At 33.0% G+C, this 20,060-nt stretch overlaps 1 protein-coding gene across 1 annotated transcript; it reads left to right on the top strand.

Moving 5' to 3' along the window:
• Positions 1-4,514: 4,514 nt before the first annotated feature.
• LOC134726285 (furin-like protease kpc-1) lies at positions 4,515-19,387 on the top strand. The gene is made up of 12 exons (XM_063590685.1): positions 4,515-4,589; positions 5,279-5,413; positions 7,553-7,623; positions 8,237-8,325; positions 9,811-9,980; positions 10,728-10,931; positions 12,080-12,180; positions 12,853-12,921; positions 14,231-14,382; positions 17,631-17,822; positions 18,582-18,647; positions 19,362-19,387. The coding sequence occupies exons 1-12, from the start codon at positions 4,542-4,544 to the stop codon at positions 19,385-19,387; spliced, it is 1,323 nt and encodes a 440-aa protein (XP_063446755.1). The 5' UTR covers positions 4,515-4,541.
• The last annotated feature ends 673 nt before the right edge of the window (positions 19,388-20,060 follow it).

Raw genomic sequence — 20,060 nt, 5'->3', positions numbered from 1 at the left:
ATTTTAAAACAAAATGCATATACAATGTACCATGTCAGAAATATGACAGTTGTTGTCCATTCGTTTGATTTGATTGAGCTTTTGATTTTGCCATTTAATAAGAGACTATTAGTTTTGAATTTTCCTCGGAATTCAGTTGTTTTGTGATTTAACTTTATACATTAGTATTATTCTATCTTATGAATTTATAATTATCACAGAAATGTGTTGTTTTATAGGAATAAGATTGTACCTGATTGCTTTAAAATGTTAGATATTGATCATTTATGTGAGCCAAATGTTCACACCACGTCACAGTTCAAACTACTCACTTACTTAATATGTAACCTACGAAGGATCAAGTGTGAAATTAGTATTACTTGATTCAATGTTGTGCTTTCGTTTTACTCTTTTCATTTTATTATTATTTTATGTCAAAATAACACAAGGTATTATTTATGAAGGGTTTGAAATGACATCGGATAAGATAAGAATCGCGCTTTTTCCTGGAACTACTTTTTCGGATTTGATGGAAATTCTCCAGAAACATATACATTTCATTTTTCTTAGAGAGGTAAATTACTCAATCTCTTTCTGTTCTATATAAAACTACAAGTGCTTGACAGTGCTGACAATGGGTTTTATATATTATTTAATCGTAGTTTGTTGTAAGTCCAACAGCGAATAATTCATCGATAATCAAGGTGAGAACACATTTTATTATAACCGAAATATGGATTATGTTATGCAAAGCAAGAACATTTGACTGTTAACGGAATACTTAGTGAATGGAATACTGAGTATTTATTGGAAAATGTCATAATGACACACGAGTTAGCTTATTAGACTTTGACCTCAAGACACTCTCCAAACACGTGGCATATGATTTTATGTCACAACAATCGGACAAGAAAACAAAGAAGATGTTGTATGATTGCCATGGGACGACTCTACACAAGACTTTTTTATTCAAATGACACAGAAATTACCAACCAAAGATCATCGAACGGCCTTCATCCATGAGCAAATGCCAAATCTCATTGTCAGTTAAAAGAAATAACAAAATGACAAATTTAAAACAATTCAAACGAGAAGAAATATGTGTTTAATTTACTACATTTAATGTATACTAATACCCCTAGCCCTCATTGCGATCCTTACAATACACAAACCTAGCAATAAAAGTATCAAGATATATATGAGGGTTGCTCTAAGCAAGACGTAAGACTTCAATACACCAACCTAGCAATAACGTAAGACTTAAACACACCAACCTAGCAATCGGAAACCGCATTTCGAAAAAAAGCAAACAAGTTACTTGTTTGCATAGATAAAAAGATTGAACCATTGAATTCTTCCCGACCCCTCCCCAAGAAAAGGATCAAAGTACATGCGGAGGGCTCTTAGGGATAAGAATGAACCTTCCTGGTCTTCTTATGACAAATACAAATAGCAATGTATCGGGTGAAGCGACAGAGGTATTTTTTTTCTAAAAGTTATAGGATGAAATACTTTCGTTCAAATGATTACTGTATAATCATGCTTATTAATTCAAAGCCTATAGATGTTATAGTACAATTATGATATTATATGCAGAGAAATCTAGAGAAGTGATGAATCATATGGTCCGAGAACACAATTAATTCGTAGTGCATTTCTTTTAGAACATAAATGAAAATAAAAAAAATCCCACCTGCGCTTTCTCAAAGAAACTTTTACAGTGTGTTGTACTACTTTTGGGACAAATTATATCAAATTTATAGAAAACTTTATCGCCTCTAACTCAAAATATGGACAATGTTATGTTTAGGGCGTCTTGAAATCTTTTGACAGCTTCCGAAGTGCTCATTTTCAACCTTTTTCAGCTGGACCAAATCACTACTTTCCTTTAAAATTCTGAACCCAAATTTTTTTACAGTGTAATTTCATCCCCCTACTTGCAATTTGAGGCATTAAACATGGAGAAATTAATTTGGAAGGGGTATAAAAATTAATGGCAAGTAACCCACAGTCAACAATAGGGACTATATTTGTGAACAACGAAAATGAAAATCGAACAACGAAAATCAAGGGACGAACAACGAAAATCAAGGGACGACAATAGTGGTCTCGGACCATATATTCAACATTATAATACAATTCTTATATATTTTTTTTCTATCTTGAATTAAATATCTTTTAGTGGAAAATCCAATAAATATTTTAAAGTCTTACTCTTTTCATAAAAAGGAATTGTGGTTTGATCGACAATAAGACAACTATCCGCATGACATGGGTTTAAGCAACTATAGTTTAGCAATCAGCAAAACAAATCTTGTATGGTAAAGCTCCGACATAACAAAATATGAAACAATGAAAAACGAAAATCGATCAGCCAACAATCATTCATTATAAACCAGACTGATTTATAAGAATGATTGTTGGCTGATAACTTCCAAGGGCAAATATGTCATGCATACCCATTTTGACCAAACGTTGCTACGGAATCTCAAAGTCGCAAATACAGAATCTCAAAGTCGCAAATACAGAATCTCAAAGTAACAAAGTTGTATTTAAAAGTTGCAAATATCAATTTTCGATACTGTTGATTCATTCATTCGTTGGATACTAATTTTAGTGGATTTCGTGGGTAATGGGGAATCACGAATTTAAATGTTCAACGAATTAGAAATGGTCAAAAGGAATGTATAATATAGACTTTGAAAAAAAAACACGAATTAAACTATCTATAAATATAAAAGTTTTCCTCAATCCACGAAAATTGGTACTTACGAAAAATCAAAGCGCTGTAAGCACTGTAGGCAGTTAACCAAAAACATATATCTTTTGCTTTTCAATTTTAGTGTTTATATTCATTTACTATGCATAGACGTATTTTGTCACATGTCTGGATTTTTTGTTGTTGACCGCCAAACCCGGAATCATCCTTATCCGCTTCCGTAATCGGATCCGATATTGTTAAATTTTGTCTTCACGGCAGCCATTTTATTGTGTTTACAATATCGTTTTTGTCAATCAGATACGATTTTAGTCGTATTAATTTAAACACTATTTGTCGGTGATTTTCTGTCTAAAGCTAGCGGTTGAACAAAATGAACATCGCTGTCATGAAAAATAATGATGAAAATAAGTTGAGATCGTTTATTAGGAGACTTTGGTAAAAATGTATGAAAGTGATTTTTTTATTTTCTTTCAAGTTCCGTCGGGCGTAGCAAGTAACAAGTAGAAAGTCCGACTGCAAAAGTGGGAGGTCGCAGATCTCGGACAACCGCTAATTTGAACCCCTGCGTCCAAATTGAAAAGATACGAAACTTTCATCTTCTAATTCAAAATTGCCGCCAACAGCGTGAACAGTTGAACTTATTTTAATAGACTACTGACGTAGTTGACTACGTATTGACGACAAACAATATTCCTACGACTTTTGCCATTTGGGAAATCTAAACTACTTGTCTTTAGAGATTTTCGGCGATTAAATATTTCATACATTTGTTCTTTGACATCGTAGCCAAAAGCTCAGGGGATAATAAACTACATAAGGATTCCTAATGTGCAACTTCAAAACTTTTGGGAAAATCGACGATCATTTATTGTTTTTCTGGTCATATATTTTGTAAACCACAACTAAAAGTTTGAAAAAACTGTCCAATAAGTTATAAATAACATAATATCCAGCTAGATAATAACAATGGCACATATTTCAGCATTTATAGGGTAGAACACTAATCCAGGGTGCTCGCATGAGGCAGCTTAACTTCCTAAAAATGAATCCACAGTATACGAGTTTTAGATTTATACAGTTCTAAGTGGCAAATTGGCTATCTAGGAATGAGGAATTTTAAATTTACACAGATTCAAACTACAACCCTGTTGGCTTACCATAAAAATGTGCCGTCGCGGCTTTAAAATTTAAACCGTCGCAATCTAATTATATATACACGTATATACTAATCAAAACATCTTAATACATAATACAATTTCATTTCAGGTTAATATAGGACCATATCTTTACTATCTGTTAAAGGTAAACATCGAAACTAGAGATCTCATATATGTATATAACCAATGGTTTGATGAAGATTTGGTTTCTTTACGACAGGAACCAAAGGTATAACCTTTTTTCAAACTTTATTAAAAATGGAAATAAGTTAAAAAATATATATATACATTTATTAGACGGATTGCGTGTATTTTCTTTTATGATTGGTTACAAATTGTTTGTAATTGAGAATGATTAAACATCAGACTGCATAAACAAAATCAGTATAACAAGTAGTAGAAGTTTCCGCAGAATTGTTTGTATGCTTTTGAAATTGTAAAGCAATATTAAGATTGCTATGAGCATTTTGTTTAAGCAAAGGTCCCGATTATTTACAAAATACAATGAACATTGATGTGAGCACAAAACACATTAACAAACCTTTGTTAGATTCCGCTTCTTGTTGTTAGATCTTCCAAACTAGGTGTGCCAAATGCAGAGAAAAACCTTTCATCGTATGTATTTAATCTGATCTCAATTATATATTTAGGTCACGGCTGTTGAAGTTGAAGTTGAATATTTAATGGATGACAATATGTATGAATCTGAGGTACAGCAGCTATGGAATTTGGTAAGTTTTTGTAAAAATAGCTAGGGTTTATGATTGAACCATGTACCATGACTTTTTCTAATATAATGCAACTAGAAGATTGTATTTGCTGTCTGTGAGAGGGTTGGCTATAATGTTCCTATGGACAATTGTTCAACAAATTCTAATCTCAAGGGTGTTGATCTCGTAACTTTGCTTACCCTTCCGGAGCAAAAGAATTCACTTTCAGTTTTTGGTGGGGTTCGTGTTGCATAGTCTTCGGTTTTCTATGCTGTGTCTTGTCCACTACATGTATGTTTTGTTGTTTGTCCTTTTTTAACCATGGCGTTGTCAGTTTTTTTTTCGATCTACGAGTTGGAATGTCCCTCTGGTTTATTTCGCCCCTCTTTACTTAATTGGAAAATAAAATATTTTTTTAGGCAGCGATCAAGTAAAAACTATACCCCAACACAAAAGGAATGATCAATTCTCTACTGACAAACGCAACATACAATTGGCATCTACTAAGAACTAAGGGTCTTAAATATAAAATGTATTGCCGCTGTATGATATTAAGGAATTTAACCTGATACAAGTTACCGTAATGTATCGTCTAAAGGTACAAATATACATGTAAGCCTTATAAACTTGGTGTTCTTTTCGCACATATCCAAAGAAAAAAGGAAATATGTGTATGCACATTTTTAAATACCAAAATTCCTTCTTTTCAGAATGGTTCAATAACTCCCTCGCAAAATATTCCAATAACATGGGAGAGTAAGTCGTATACAGGAAAAGATCAGACAATTGCTTTTGTTGAGCTGGAATACATGCAGATAAATCATCGAGATCTTGTCAACCAAGTGGTAAATATACTTTCAAGAAATTAACGAAAAATACACTGAATACAAACAAAAAACACTGAATATACATACAAAACTACGCTTAATACATACAAAAATATACTGAATCCATACAAAAGTAAGTAAAATGTCAACGATTCTATCCACTAGAGCAAAATTAAGTGTAATTCTAACATGACGTCCTTCAAACGCTATGAGTACACACCCGTGGTAAAATATGAATATATTGGTTGGGCTGTTCCGATTGTACTCCCACGTCATATGATTGTTTATGAATGAAGTACACGACGTCATAGAATGATGACGTAATAATTTAAGCATTTTACGGGAAAATACATGCTGCTGATACCGAAAATCATCACAAGGAAACGTTAACAAACGATGCTAAAATGTGGTATAAGCCCTTTTTGTATGTACATAGAAGATATATAAAAAAAAAATATCATTAAAATTCATCCAAATCTATTTAAATATGTTATTGTAAATAGTTTGAGCATGTCACTAATTCTGTTTGCTCCGTTCTTTACCGCCAATCTAAAAGTGCGTTAATTTATGGGAACGGCAAATATTTGCCTACACCTAGAGCGCTTCGATCCAAAAGAATTGCCATATTTGTCTTATTAGAATCGAATTAATTCATGGGGGCTTGAATATATCTAGATTTTACCACGGGTTGTCCCTTTATGCCGATTTTTACCCCTCGCTATCGCTCAGGGTAAAATATTTGTCATAAAGGGCCAACCCGTGGTAAAAGTAATTATAGGAAACCAATCGGTATTCAACTATGAGAAAAACGCATACTGTATAGTCGGAGTTTTAAAGGCCTAGACATGAAAATTGTAAAACAATGCAAACGGAAGCCCAACGACCGAATTCATTAAAAAACAATTAACGAAAAAAAACTATTATAACAGACATTTTACAACGACGACCACTGGACTATAGCTAGGCTCCTATACATTAATTTATATTGATAGTGAATACTTAGCAAGTCATAATGATAGTTATTGACTGCGCTAGCGATCCACGTATTTAGCTTTTCGATGTTTAGTTGGAATCTGACTTCAACCATAAGACAGTTTAGTGCTTTTTTGAAATCGACGATGTTGTATCGTTAACTTAAAGGTGGCACCCAACACTTTCACTAAAATTAATTTGGCTCGTTTAATTTTCGTAAAACTTTGACAAAGCATTTATTTACTTTTGACCATTTGACAAAAATGTAAAAATTTCAAAAAATTTGAACCAACCAATTAATCCGGCAGAAAAATTATACTGGTTATATAGCAGTTTGACAAACACTGATTCCCTTAAAACACAATGCAATTAACACGTTTAGCTGATTTTACAGAGTTATCTCCCTGTAGTGTTAGGTACCACCTTAAAGGGAAATAATCTGCTCTACGATTAAAAAATCCCAACCCATTTCCATAAAAATACAATATAATATTAGGTCAATGTCAGAAAAATTTAAACTTTTGTGTATGAGGCTGAGAAACTGGGGGAGGGCGAGGTTCTACCGAGCCTTTCTCCAGTTTTGCACCGTGTATACTAAAAAATTGATTTTATTTTACATTGACCTAATATTGTTTATATATTGCAAGTTAAATAAATAAATGCATAGCTATTTAAATTGTAACACAATTCAAACTTATTCTCATCTCTCAATGAACCCCTGGCTGTGGAAAAGTGTTCCATGACGACAACATATAGCTGTGTAACTATATTTAGAAAATAAACACAACTAGTTACAGTATAAATACATTTTCCGCGTTGCATGAAGCATTACATAATTATACAAACTGTAATAAAAAAAAAAAAACAAGAATGTGTCCATAGTACACGGATGCCCAACTCGCATATTTTTTTTTATCTTGATACATTGTAGATATATATAGGAAGATGTGGTGTGAGTGCCAATGAGACAACTCTCCATCCAAATGAGAATTTATAAATTAAAGTAATCCATTATAGGTCAATGTACGGCCTTCAACACGGAGTCTTGGCTCACACCGAACAAAAATCTATAAAGGGCCCATATAATAAATAGTTATAGTTGGTACTGCTGTATGCATAGTTTACTATGTTGAACTTGAAACGTCATCAGCATCCAATGTTTTCATATATTCTATTGTGACCTAGGTTCAAGACAACACTATTAACTGGGATTACAGTAATAACTCACCATACCCAACCTCACCTTCACCTTATGTGTAAGTATTTTTCTAATATAAGATGTGGTACAAATGTCTGATTCCCAATGAGCATCCAACAAAGCTCTAATGAAGTGGATTGAACAATTATATGCAATTTTATGGCCAACAATGAGAAAAACCAGGTGTCTCTCCACACAGTTACCAACTCATTTTAAAAGTGTTTGAGTATCAGTTTAGTACCAGTCGTTTTTTGTTAATTAGTCCGTTAGTTGTCTCAATTGAACATTTTCAAACTATGCTTGTCTGGGCCTTTTATAGCCGAATATTCGGTATATAACCTACAGAAGTACGCAATATTGATTTGTGCTTCTAAAGACACCCCACATCAGTTATGCGGTTTACCAAAGAATTATTGAACAGTTTCGCATGTTCAGCAATCGATCATTCATTGGTTCGTTCTACAAGAATATCAAGAATTCGAGTGTACTATACTTTTTATAGTTCTGAAAAAAGAAAATGCGCGGACATTATTATTACATAATATACCGTATAGGTTTTGGCAATGCTATAATTACACATATAGAATATGATTTATATAAATGTTTGTTTTATGTTTAGGGTAACGTTGTGTACGTGTATAATATTATAATTTAAATTGTTATAATTACAGGCATGGCACATATGTGGCAGGTGTGGCGATAGCACAAGGGGGAAATGATTTTTGTTTCGTTGGCGTCGCACCTGGTGCTACGGGAATCGGTACGAATGTATTGAATTAATTAAAAATGAAATAGAAGAATGCACAATAACAAATTACACTTAAACCTTCGTCATCTGACTATATCAAACTGTCTACGATTTAAAATTGTGTCCAAATTATTATGCATTACAAATTGAGATCAATTATGGATTAATTAAGAAATAGATATATTTGAAGGGAAAAAACATAATTTTATCTGAAGTGGCTCCTAATATTTAAAAAATACTGACCATAACTGCTAAACATGTATAGGTTTTTTAATCACTATACATGAATGGTTTTACACTAGTAATTTTGGGGCCCTTTATAGCTTCTTGTTCGGTGTGAACCAAGGCTCCGTGTTGAAGGCCGTACTTTAACCTATAATGGTTTAATTTTTAAATTGTTATTTGGATTGAGAGTTGTCTCATTGGCACTCACACCACATCTTCCTATATCTATGAACATATGTGGGTATGTTTTTATAGGTTTGTTCTGGTGTTTTCTTATGATTCACTTCATGCAATTCTAATACTCCTTACGTCTAAAGTTATAACAGGCGAATAGCATACATGTATCTCTAGTATTAAAAGTAAAGTCAATAAAATTGATATCGTTGAACAATGTGGTATGAAGTTGGACACATAGATGACGAAACACAATACTTAATATATATTGTCGTTGGTCATCTCAACGAGATTGATTTTCTCGCATGAGCCGGAACGTGGAATAGAAAAGTAACCTAGTGGAGGTGATCAAGGAAAGTCTTTTAATCACTATTTTATATAGGACGACGTTTTTAATTTCATTGACCACACCATGTGCGCCTTAGTTTTCAGCGATAATTATCCATATCACTTTACTGTGCTGAGAAAGAAAATTATCAGTCAGTAAGATCAAAGGGAAATTTCCTAAAATAGCGATAATGGTAATTAATAATATAAAAAAGGCGATGTAATATGGATTGCAATGGTCCAACTGAAGTCTGTGTCCAAATGACTCGGATGTTTGCAACTATACTCTGTATGTCATCTGACATGCGGTCATTATCAAAAATCAAAACTAGAAATACTGTATAGTAAACTATAAAAAGGTCATCATATGACAAAATGTAAAACAATCTTAACAAAAAAACTAAAGGTTTGGTATATGACAAAAGAATTATGTAACCAAAAACGACGGGTGCCACATGTGGAGCAGCATTTGCTTACCCTTACGGAACACATGAGATCGCCCCCAGATTTTGACGAGGTTCGTGTTGCTTAGTCTTTAGTGTGCTATGTTTTGTCTTGTGTTTGTCTTTTTTCTTTTCAAGCCATGGCGTTGTCAGTTTATTTTCTATCTATAGTGTTTGAATGTCTTTCTTTTCGCCCCACTTTAAAAAGATGGACCATGAAAAAAATTTAAACCTTGTATTAAAGCTATCTCTAGATGTTGCTGAGAAATGATGATTAAAACTTAACTACATTTTCTTTACCACTAAACTGCAACTTTTATCATTCCAGCAATATCAATCGGTAGAAAGGCGACGGATTCGGACTGCGCATCAGCACATACACATCGACTGGGTAAAAAAGTTGACATTTACAATGGATCATGGGGTCCAAAGAAATTTACAGCTAAATTCATGCACGTTCCTGTATGCGAATTTGCAATGTCGGAAGGCGGTACTAAGGCAAGTATGCTTATGTCGTGGATATTATTACATCTAATTTTCGTAAAATGATTAACGTTGAGTCAAAACCAGCATCGGTTTTAATTTATCCAATGTAACATTAAAAAATCTGTACTGTTTTTCGTAATCTTTTAAGATAAAAATGACTTTTCATGATGTTCAGTAGTTGTCGTTTGTAGATGGGGTTCATGATTGTTTCTCGTTTCTCCTTTTTTTATATAGATTAGACTGTTGGTTTTTCCCGTTTGCATGGTTTGAAACTAGTCATGTTTGGGGCTCTTTATATCGTACTGCTCGGTGTGAGCCAAAACTCTGTGTTAAAGACCGTACGTTGACCTATAGTGTTTTTTTCTGTTACAAAGTGTGACTTGAATAGAGTCGTCTGATTGGCAATCACACCAAATCTTCTTATACGTGTACATATCTTTTATAAAACGTTTCTTGACAATTGAATTACATGTACATTATTTATTGAATATTTTACAATAACATGTATTACGTAGTCTTTTTTTTAAATGCACTAAGAAGTTTAAGATTAATAAGGGAATCAGAAAAACGTAATACAAAAAAAAAGAAAATGAAAATTTAGAATTCAAACAGAGTGCATGCCATTCCCTAACATGTATATTGATGATTATATGTTTAAACTTCTGTGATGCACCCTGCAACTCCCAAAATTTTAAGATTCCAGTTCAGACTACTAAACACATATATCGTGTAATATTCTAATTTTACTCCTCATTATAGGGCCGTAAAGGCAAAGGAAGTATCTACGTCATGTCAGCAGGTAATGATGGTCCAAGCTTCAATACAAATACGTTTTCTCTCAGAAATAGTATATATGTTATAGTCGTGTCGGCTGTCAACGCCAGAAGGGAACCGCCATCATACGCTCCAGTCGGATCGTCAATCATGGTAGCAGCATACGGCGGTGACGACAATTTAAAAGTGGTAAATAATGAAAACATAAATATGTAAAACAAAAAAGCATGCCTACAAAGACATGTATATTTGCATGACGGGTTGGTTCATGTATGTGTAGCTGCAGGAGACGCTCACACAGTCGACTAATCAAATCAATAAAAAAAAAATGAAAATATAAATTTAGAATTCAAACAGAGTCGACTAATCCGGTCTCCTTCATTTGAAGTTCAAGCGATTTAGTGTTTATTTTTACCTATTTTTTATGCCCCACCTACGATAGTAGAGGGGCACTATGTTTTCTGGTCTGTGCGTCCGTTCGTCCGTCCGTCTGTCCCGCTTCAGGTTAAAGTTTTTGGTCAAGGTAGTTTTTGATGAAGTTGAAGTCCAATCAACTTCAAACTTTGTACACATGTTCCCTATGATATGATCTTTCAAATTTTAATGCCTAATTAGAGTTTTAACCCCAATTTCACGATCCATTGAATATATAAATGATAGTGCGAGTGGGGCATTCGTGTACTGGGGACACATTCTTGTTTTTATTATATTTTGGAATTGTTAGATTTGACTTTGGTAAACTTCTGATTCTTCTATAAATTAATTGAGCCTTAAATGATCTATTGCACACATGGTACATTGTGCGGAAAATATGAAAGCAACACTAAGGGCTACCACAAATAAACTTTGAACTAAAAAAAACTTTGCAAAGTGGGTCGACTGAAATGAATGGCGGAAAATTTAAATTGCTACTTTGATTAGGAATTTCAATGGTATGTTGCATAATGGGCAAAAATGTTTAACCGGACTCTGCCGTGTATTTATACATTCCTCCACATCTTAATTGACGACCTTCTTTTGTAAGGATTGAAGAATTCCATGCAACTATTTTTATTTACCTCAATTTATCCTGTGGTCGAATAGAGCTAAGTCATAGATTTGTCTGCTGTTATTATTTGGAATAACAGCATGTTCATGAACAAATTCTTTTTCATCAGAGGTCTGACAACAAGTTAAATTATTTTTGGGAAAATCGTTGTCTGCGTTCATATTTCTAAGATTTTCAAAGTATCAAACTCAGATTCCGCAGTTATCTTCGTTTCTTACTTATAGTTTATATGGTGTTCATAACAATTTTCAATGACAGGACATTTACATGTATTTTATATTTCCTTCAGAATTTACTAAACCCAATATCAGAGTGTAGTAAGATGGATTCCGGTACATCAATTGCTGCTCCTACAGTCAGCGGAGTTATAGCCCTTGTCTTAGAAGCTAGGTAAATAATTTTATGAAAATATTTTGTAATTTAGTATTTTTGGCCTTTTAATCAAATATTGACAACATTTTGTAGAAATGAAGAAAAAATCACGATAAGTTAAACAGGTTTAGTTTAAGAAAGTAGACGCAGTAGCCCTGGCTGTTCTGACTCTAGCAAAACAAGAATGTGTCCAAAGTACACAGATGCCCCACTTGCATTATCATTTAACATGTTCCATGGACCGTGAAATTGGGTAAAAATCTAATTTGGCCTTAAATGTAAAAAGATCAACCAATAGGGAACATGTGTACTAAGTTGCAAGTTGATTATACTTTAACTTAATCAGAAACTTCCTTGACCAAAAACTTTAACCTGAAACTCACACTTTTAATTTCTATGTTCAGTGGACCATATAAATGGAGTCAAACGTTTAATTTTGTTTTAAAATAAGAAAGATCATATCATAAGGAACATGTGTACTAAGTTTCAAGTTGATTGGACTTCAGCTTCATCAAAAACTACCTTGACCAAAGACTTTAACATGAAGTGGGACCAACGGACGAACAGACGTTCTTGCAAAACTTGAAAACATTTCAGTGTTCTGTTCGATATAGAAATATTTTTATGTCGCCAGTTTTCCCCTTTTTTATCATTATGTAAAAACACTAAATATTTTGTCTTCCATTGTAGGCCTGATTTATCGTGGCGTGATATTCAACATCTTATAGTATGTACAGCAAATACTAATCTGAAAGGCACGTTAGTCGAATGGCAAAGGAATGGCGCAGGATTTTTAAGTATGCACTAATCAATTCTTAAGGGAAACCGATTATGTTCTGATACTTTATGCTTACCTGGTAAGAAAAGAACAAAAGCTGTACCTGTAATTGTATATCAATTTTTAAAATTAAATCAATGAAAACTTACAATACTTCACCTAAAAAACTTAATATCATAGCAGTATTTATGACAAAATCTTTAAAATATAAAAAAACAAACTTGTTTTTGATTAATTTTTGTTCATTCTTTAAAAATCTGAATTCCATTTATTCGATGAAAAGTTGCTTTCCATCCTCAAACATTTATTTTCAGCTCATCCAAGATTAGGATTTGGGTTGATAGATGCGTAAAAAATTGTGTCGTTAGCCGAACAATGGGTCCTCGTTCCTAAGCAGTTGAGCTGCAGCCAAAGTAAAAGGTCTGAAGTGTAAGTTAATTGATTATGAAAACGACACTGATTGATACGCATACTATATGGTCAAGTTAGTAATACAATAAATAAGAAATGTCCCAAAACTTGGTTAAAATTTGCATAGAATTTGCTAGCGTGTTGCACTTTAACTGCAAGATTAAAGCATAATTTATGTATCTCTTTTATTTTCTGAAATATAGCTAATTAAATTCCTTCATAGTAGGTCAACATTTGTATAGTCATCACATGCACTCGGCGGAATTATCTTAAAAAGTTAAAATCTGATTTGAAATTTATTAGTTATTCTTAGGGACATTCAAACTCATAAGTCGAAAAGAAAACTTACAACGCCATGTGGCTAAAAAAGACAAAGACGAACAGATAAGCAATAGTACACAAAACACAACATAAGACTAAGCAACACGAACCCAAACAACAACTGGTGTGATATCTGGTTCTCCGAAAATGTAAGCCGATCCTGTTCCACATGTTGGATCCGTACTTGTGTCATCTTGCCCTTTTTTCAGGTACTTTTAATACATGATGTATTACATTTCCAAAACATTTTGGTAGCCATTTATTGTCTATCCTAGTACACTTTTGGATTTTCCAAAGAGTTTTATTTACTTTAATTCATTGCTAATTTTAGTACTGTAACAGTTCTGGAAGTTTCAAATCGTATAAATAACTTTTCTTTCGAGTAGTTATAGATTCTAGTGAAATTTTTGATACATGTTATAAGTACATACTCTTCCAAAGGTTTCATGTATTTAATTCCTTTTTTGTATAACATTAACCTCTTGTATATTAACCTACCGGATATTTTCATAGCCTTTAACTTACTTTATTAAGTCTTATTTCTCTTTCTATCTCTAGTACAATTACAGGTCGTTTCCGTAGCGATAACATCTTCATTGACTGCAATTCACAAACAACTTGTCAAAATTGCGGCTGCAAAATAAAATACTTAGAACATATCAAAGTGAAGGTTACATTTTCATGGAATGGGGAACGCTGGTTTAATGCAGGTAATAGGGATATGTATAATGATTGATAAATAAACTGATGCTGATATTTAGAGTATAGTGACAACTATGTTATGGCAATTTAGCCCCTACGATAATCAATTGTCATAAATGTAAAAGCAGTACATTTTTAAAACCCCATGAGGCAGTATAAAATCGTGTCAAATTTGGGTGTCTGAGTAGCTATGCACGATGTATAAATTCACAGCCATGTTTAGGGATAATTACATTACGAAGGTAGAATTCGATGTATCTTTTACAGAGAATCTCATGCTCTCTGTTCCGAAAAGTAAAAATGTTACGCCTTTAGCCCTCCCTTTCAGAACCTTTCAATTGAATGTATTGTAAAATTTGTTCTTGTCCTGAAAATATTAAATGTAATAATTGCCACCTGACGGGATGCAAACCACGATCAATCAATCAGGTCGAGAGGATAATCAAGTGTAAAGAAAGAACTGAAATAAATCAATATAAACGTTTTGCTCAATGATTTCAAATTACTTATCATAAATAACTTATTCCGCCAGATGTTTTGAAAATATAATGAAAGAGATAATTTTAAAGCGTTAATTAGTGGTTTTTACTGATTTTGCGATCTCTTAAATATTGTGAAAATATTTCTACACGAATCGTATATATATATATACAGGTAGAAATCAACAAATGTGTAGTACAAGCTTACATTCATTGGCGAATACCTAACCTCGCTCGAAAAATCTAGGTTTATGCATTGAAATCGCAAAACAAAAATTTAAAAAAACCCCTAATAGAATCATATTCAAAACAGTGTGGTCCTGGCCATTGATTGGCGACCTAAATTATCCCATTGACTGTTACAGATTAGGTTAACGTTTGTCGGTTACAATCATTGCTCACTATGTACTTGTTAAAGACACTGAATATGTGGGATCACCAAAGGTTCTCAACACCTAAATAAAGCAATTCGATAAACGAATACGGAATAATACGATGTGTTGATTTATATCAATAATATAAATCAAAACATAAAGGTTATTCCTGAAGAATTTTTCGAATTAATCTATTATTAAAGGCGTTAAGAACCTTTGGTGACCCCACAGTTTAAATTCTATAATAAGTAAGAAGTGATCAATGGTCGTTACAGACAAATGTTCACCTAATCTGTCCCAGTCAATGGGATAATTTAGGTCGTCAATCAATGGCCAGGACCACACTGTTTTGAATATGATTCTAGAACGGGATGTACAAGTGAGCAGCCACTGCCAGTCTAATGCCTGTTGTAAAGGGAGCGTCTCACTCTTTGCACGTTAAGAAGAGTTTTTGCTACAACTGTTTGAGGGTTGCGTATGTCATGTATGTAGTCTGTTGCAAATCATTATTATTGTCCTTTTCTTATACAGCCTCATAATTAAATAATTTGATTTGCAGTCTTATTTTTCCCGTCCTCATCCCTGGAGGCATCTTTTTCAGTATATATATCATATTATCTGCTGCCATGCGGCTCTTGGGCTGATATTGAACCTAGGGCTGATAATACATGCGATATGAAAAATGCCATGTAATAATCTGATAATATTTATTGTTTATTTGTTTTCGTCCTGTTCATGCATGAAATATTTGCCACAGGACACTATGAATATACATGCAACGAAGAATCAATCAATTAATCTGTTATTATTCTATTTGATACACCACATTGAAAAAAACAACTAGACATTATACAAAAACACATGACCATGGTCCATCATATTTTCTGTAGAATTAACGCAAGATAGTTAAAAAATAGGTCGGATGGGACCAAAATAGGGGTTTCTCAACGCCCTTTAAATCTTGTGGAATTTATCCAAAGTGCCCGACATAGCGGACATGATCTGTTGTATGTCAGCCATCGCTGAATACAGTCATCGTGAAACTTGTGCTTGCACGAATTCTCGCATAACCAATCGCTTATCTCTATTTTCTGTAGACATATGACACAATGGTCAATAGTGTATAATCTGGTTACCCTGTTCATCTCGAAGCAGGTCCCCAGACTTCTATGTAGTTGGATACTTTATATATATTATTTTTTATAATCATAACTGGCCTGTGACTTCACTATATTAGCATACATATGTATCATATGGTGCAATTGTATTTCAATATAATACCATAAAGCCCTTTTGAATCAGTAATAAGGCTAACAGTTGTTTTTAAAAACATTTTAACCAAAAAATTTCTGGAATAAATATTTCTAAACCAAAAAAAGTATCATAACTTCCTTTTAAAAATACAATTATCGTCCCTTTATATCATACTATTTATAAAACATGGGAAATTTGAACTAAACATAAAAATATACATATAGGTGAATTATAATATTATCAGTGATATCTACTGTTTATTTATAAAATGTGCAAACACAAACTGTGCACTAGCTTATCAATATTTATTTACTTACTATTACAATGTATAAAGGATTGATATTTAAAAACTCCGTACATTGACCTATAATGGTTTACTTTTATAAATGTTATTTGAATGGAGAGTTGGTTTTTTTTTGGCACTCACACCATGTGACATCTTCCTATATCTAATAACCCCTATAATGTGCATGTATGATCAAAATGAATTGGTATTTAACGTCCAGTGGCAAATATTACATATTCATATCAGACTATCAGAACAAGAACATCTCAGTTGATGTGGTATATTTATGAACTCTGCTTTGTACTGGGCTAGTCCTATAACATATGACCTCGCATTCGTTTTAAATTTTAACGTATTTATACCGATATTTTCGTAAATATATTTGTTTTTGCTTGGGTTGCACATTGATAGTAAAAATATATCAGAAATAGTAAATAATGCCAAGACGTCATATATAAGACTATGTACTGGACCAGCCTGCTGCTGAAAAGGATTTTTTTTTACAATGCTAGTGCATTAGTTAGCGATGCACCTGAATACATGTGTCCCTTAACATAAACAAATTATTCTGACTCAAAGGTGCCTATTACTTGCACTAACTGCTGAATTCCGAGTGCCTGGCGCAAAAAAAAAAAAAAAAAACCTTGAAAAAACTTGAAAAAACAATAATTTATATTCTGTGTTTTGTTATAACGTTGTAGTTTGTAAAATCGACAAACTACAACGAGACCAGTGATTTAATAGAGAGATTAAAAAGGTAATTGTAAAAAAAATTAAGGAGCAAAAAAAGCCAAAGAAATTTCTAAGAATAACAAGTTGTCGCAGCACTCAGTAATTTTAATCGCACCGTTTATTTCCTACAGCCTACAGAGGGCAAGTAGAACTGTATTTGATTTCACCGCGAGGGACGAAAAGTTACATTTTAACTAACAGACCAGCAGATAGGTTACAGTCAGAAACATTTACATGGGAATTTAAATCTGTGCAGTCCTGGGGAGAAAATCCATGCGGAACATTCCTCCTTAGTTTTGGTACAAGGACCACGGACGTAACAGGTTAGATTCGTTCATTTCAAATTCCTCCTTAGTTTTTGTACAAGGACCACGGACGTAACAGGTTAGATTCGTTCATTTCAACTTGAAACTGAAAGGAATTTGAGTTTGCATATTATTGCATGATTTACTTGCATACAATTAACAATGTCAGGGTCTGAGGTAAACAAACAATACACAACTTATGTACATTAGACAACTATCTTCATTTCTGTTTTTGACATTACTATCGTATTATGAACTTCAGTAAGATTGACAAAGAAACAATTGAAACCATGTGCCATAATTGCCTCTAGGGCAGCTACTGGAATCTTTCTCAATGCAGTAAAGACCGAATGACGATGATGTGAATAATAAAAGGATAAAAAAAAATAAACAAATGCGTGTTGGCTATTTTGGAATTGTAGTTACAAAACAGAAATATTCCCGACAAAAAGCGACTGTCAGTCAATAATCTAGGGGGCAAAGTGGTCAGTCATTTTTAAAAGGCAAACTACATATTATGTGGGTGGTTTTTATTTCGCCACATGATTTTCTCATGTATATGTTTGACTGTTGGGGTGGAATAATTTTGTTGTAAGGACTCCTAGCTCTCGATCGTTTTCTTTTGAAAATCTTAGATCCGTCACTTATTCGTTTAAAAAATATGTCCTACTCAAGATCATCGATGGTTTATAAACTTTCGGTGGAGTATCCACCGTTTGTATACTAAGTCTTATGTTTTAACGTGATAAACATTAAGCTGATTTGATTTTTAAACAGTGAAGCTTGAGTCTTGGCATCTTACTCTGTATGGCACTATGGAGCCTCCACCATCACTTCAGGCATGTAAGTATAGACTTGAATAATACTTATATGATATCATTTATACATTGATTTGAAACTTGAACACACACTATTAATTATTATATAAATATGTCCCCTTGAGAAATGGGTCGAGATCTACATTTACATCTTTTATATCAAAATCTATACAGTAAATAATTAAGTTTTAAATTAAGTCCATACATTGAACAATCAATAATTACACAAAATGAACATATACATGTGTTAACAAAATAGAACAAAGTTATAAAAAAATACATTGACCAGCTCAATTATAATCAAATATACTAGTATATTGATACATCTAAAAAAAAATACATGAACATACAACGAAATTGATGTTCTTGATTACTAGCCTTTTGCACATTTAAGCAAATAAAATATGTTTAAACTAAATTAGACGAGCATTTTCAAATTACATGAAACTATCTAAACAGTATGACTTTTTAGTGCTTTTAATATTTGAGTGAGCTATGAGACTTTTGGATAGAAAAAAAGAAGTGTAACAAGTCAAACATATATATATATAATAGCTTTCGCGTTGTCCGTGCATTTTTTAATTGATTTGTTTGCCGTGATCCATATAAACATGCATATGGCTGCCTATACACATAAAGGTATTATAACATTTCGGTTTTCTATATGGTGAACACAATATTTAGTTCAAATGTTTAACATACTTTCTACTTGTTACTCATTTGTTGTTTAATTTTTCAGGTAGCGCAGCCAAACAACGTTTTTGAGAGTTTCATATATATCATGGGCCTCTATATATCTAGTATAATTTCACATTTTATTGTAAAAAATTGTTGCTTCTCCACAATAAAAGACATTCATTGTATGTGTTTGTTGATTTGTCAATTTACATCGAATAGATATTTGTTTTTGTATTAAACTCAACATTTTTCTTTTTTATTAAAAGAAATATACACGCTTAACCGAAATAATTAAACGAAGTGAATGGTGCACTCTGGCCCCGTTAAAGTCCACACTTGCTTAAAAGTACACAACAAATTTCCGCTAAAGTCAAACAAACAATCACTGGACCGCAGCATGCCAACCATACCACAACTCTTTTTTTAAGAATAAAGCATCGTCACGAATTTGAAGTAAATGTATGCACAAAAAAGGGTTCTGAAAAGTCAATGTATGCACACACTTAGTACAAAAAAGTCAAACACCGCGGCATGCCAACCCGATGATACCACAACTCCGAATTCACTTCTGATAAAACATTTTATCATGGTTATCATTTGTTTTTCTCTATAATGACAGTGATACATGATTTATGGAATGAATACAATACAAGTAGTTGTGGTAGCAGTGGTGAATCAAAAACTTTGATATGGTGGGGGGGGGGGGGGGGGGGGATACCTGCCATCTTTTGAAAGTGCCCATTGGGGTTTTAGTGCGTGG

Source organism: Mytilus trossulus, chromosome 7, assembly GCF_036588685.1.
Source record: "Mytilus trossulus isolate FHL-02 chromosome 7, PNRI_Mtr1.1.1.hap1, whole genome shotgun sequence".
Taxonomy (NCBI): Eukaryota; Metazoa; Mollusca; class Bivalvia; order Mytilida; family Mytilidae; genus Mytilus; species Mytilus trossulus.
Note: the sequence above shows the minus strand (reverse complement) of the source record. Positions and strands in the feature narration are given on the sequence as shown.

What these genes read in the sequence shown, in the direction of transcription:
- LOC134726285 (XM_063590685.1), top strand. Translation starts at nt 4,542, where the DNA reads ATGGATGACAATATGTATGAATCTGAGGTACAGCAGCTATGGAATTTG. An exon ending in GAGATCTTGTCAACCAAGTG is followed by an intron (nt 5,414 to 7,552) that starts GTAAATATACTT and finishes ATTGTGACCTAG; the next exon opens with GTTCAAGACAACACTATTAA. An exon ending in GGAACGCTGGTTTAATGCAG is followed by an intron (nt 14,383 to 17,630) that starts GTAATAGGGATA and finishes TATTTCCTACAG; the next exon opens with CCTACAGAGGGCAAGTAGAA.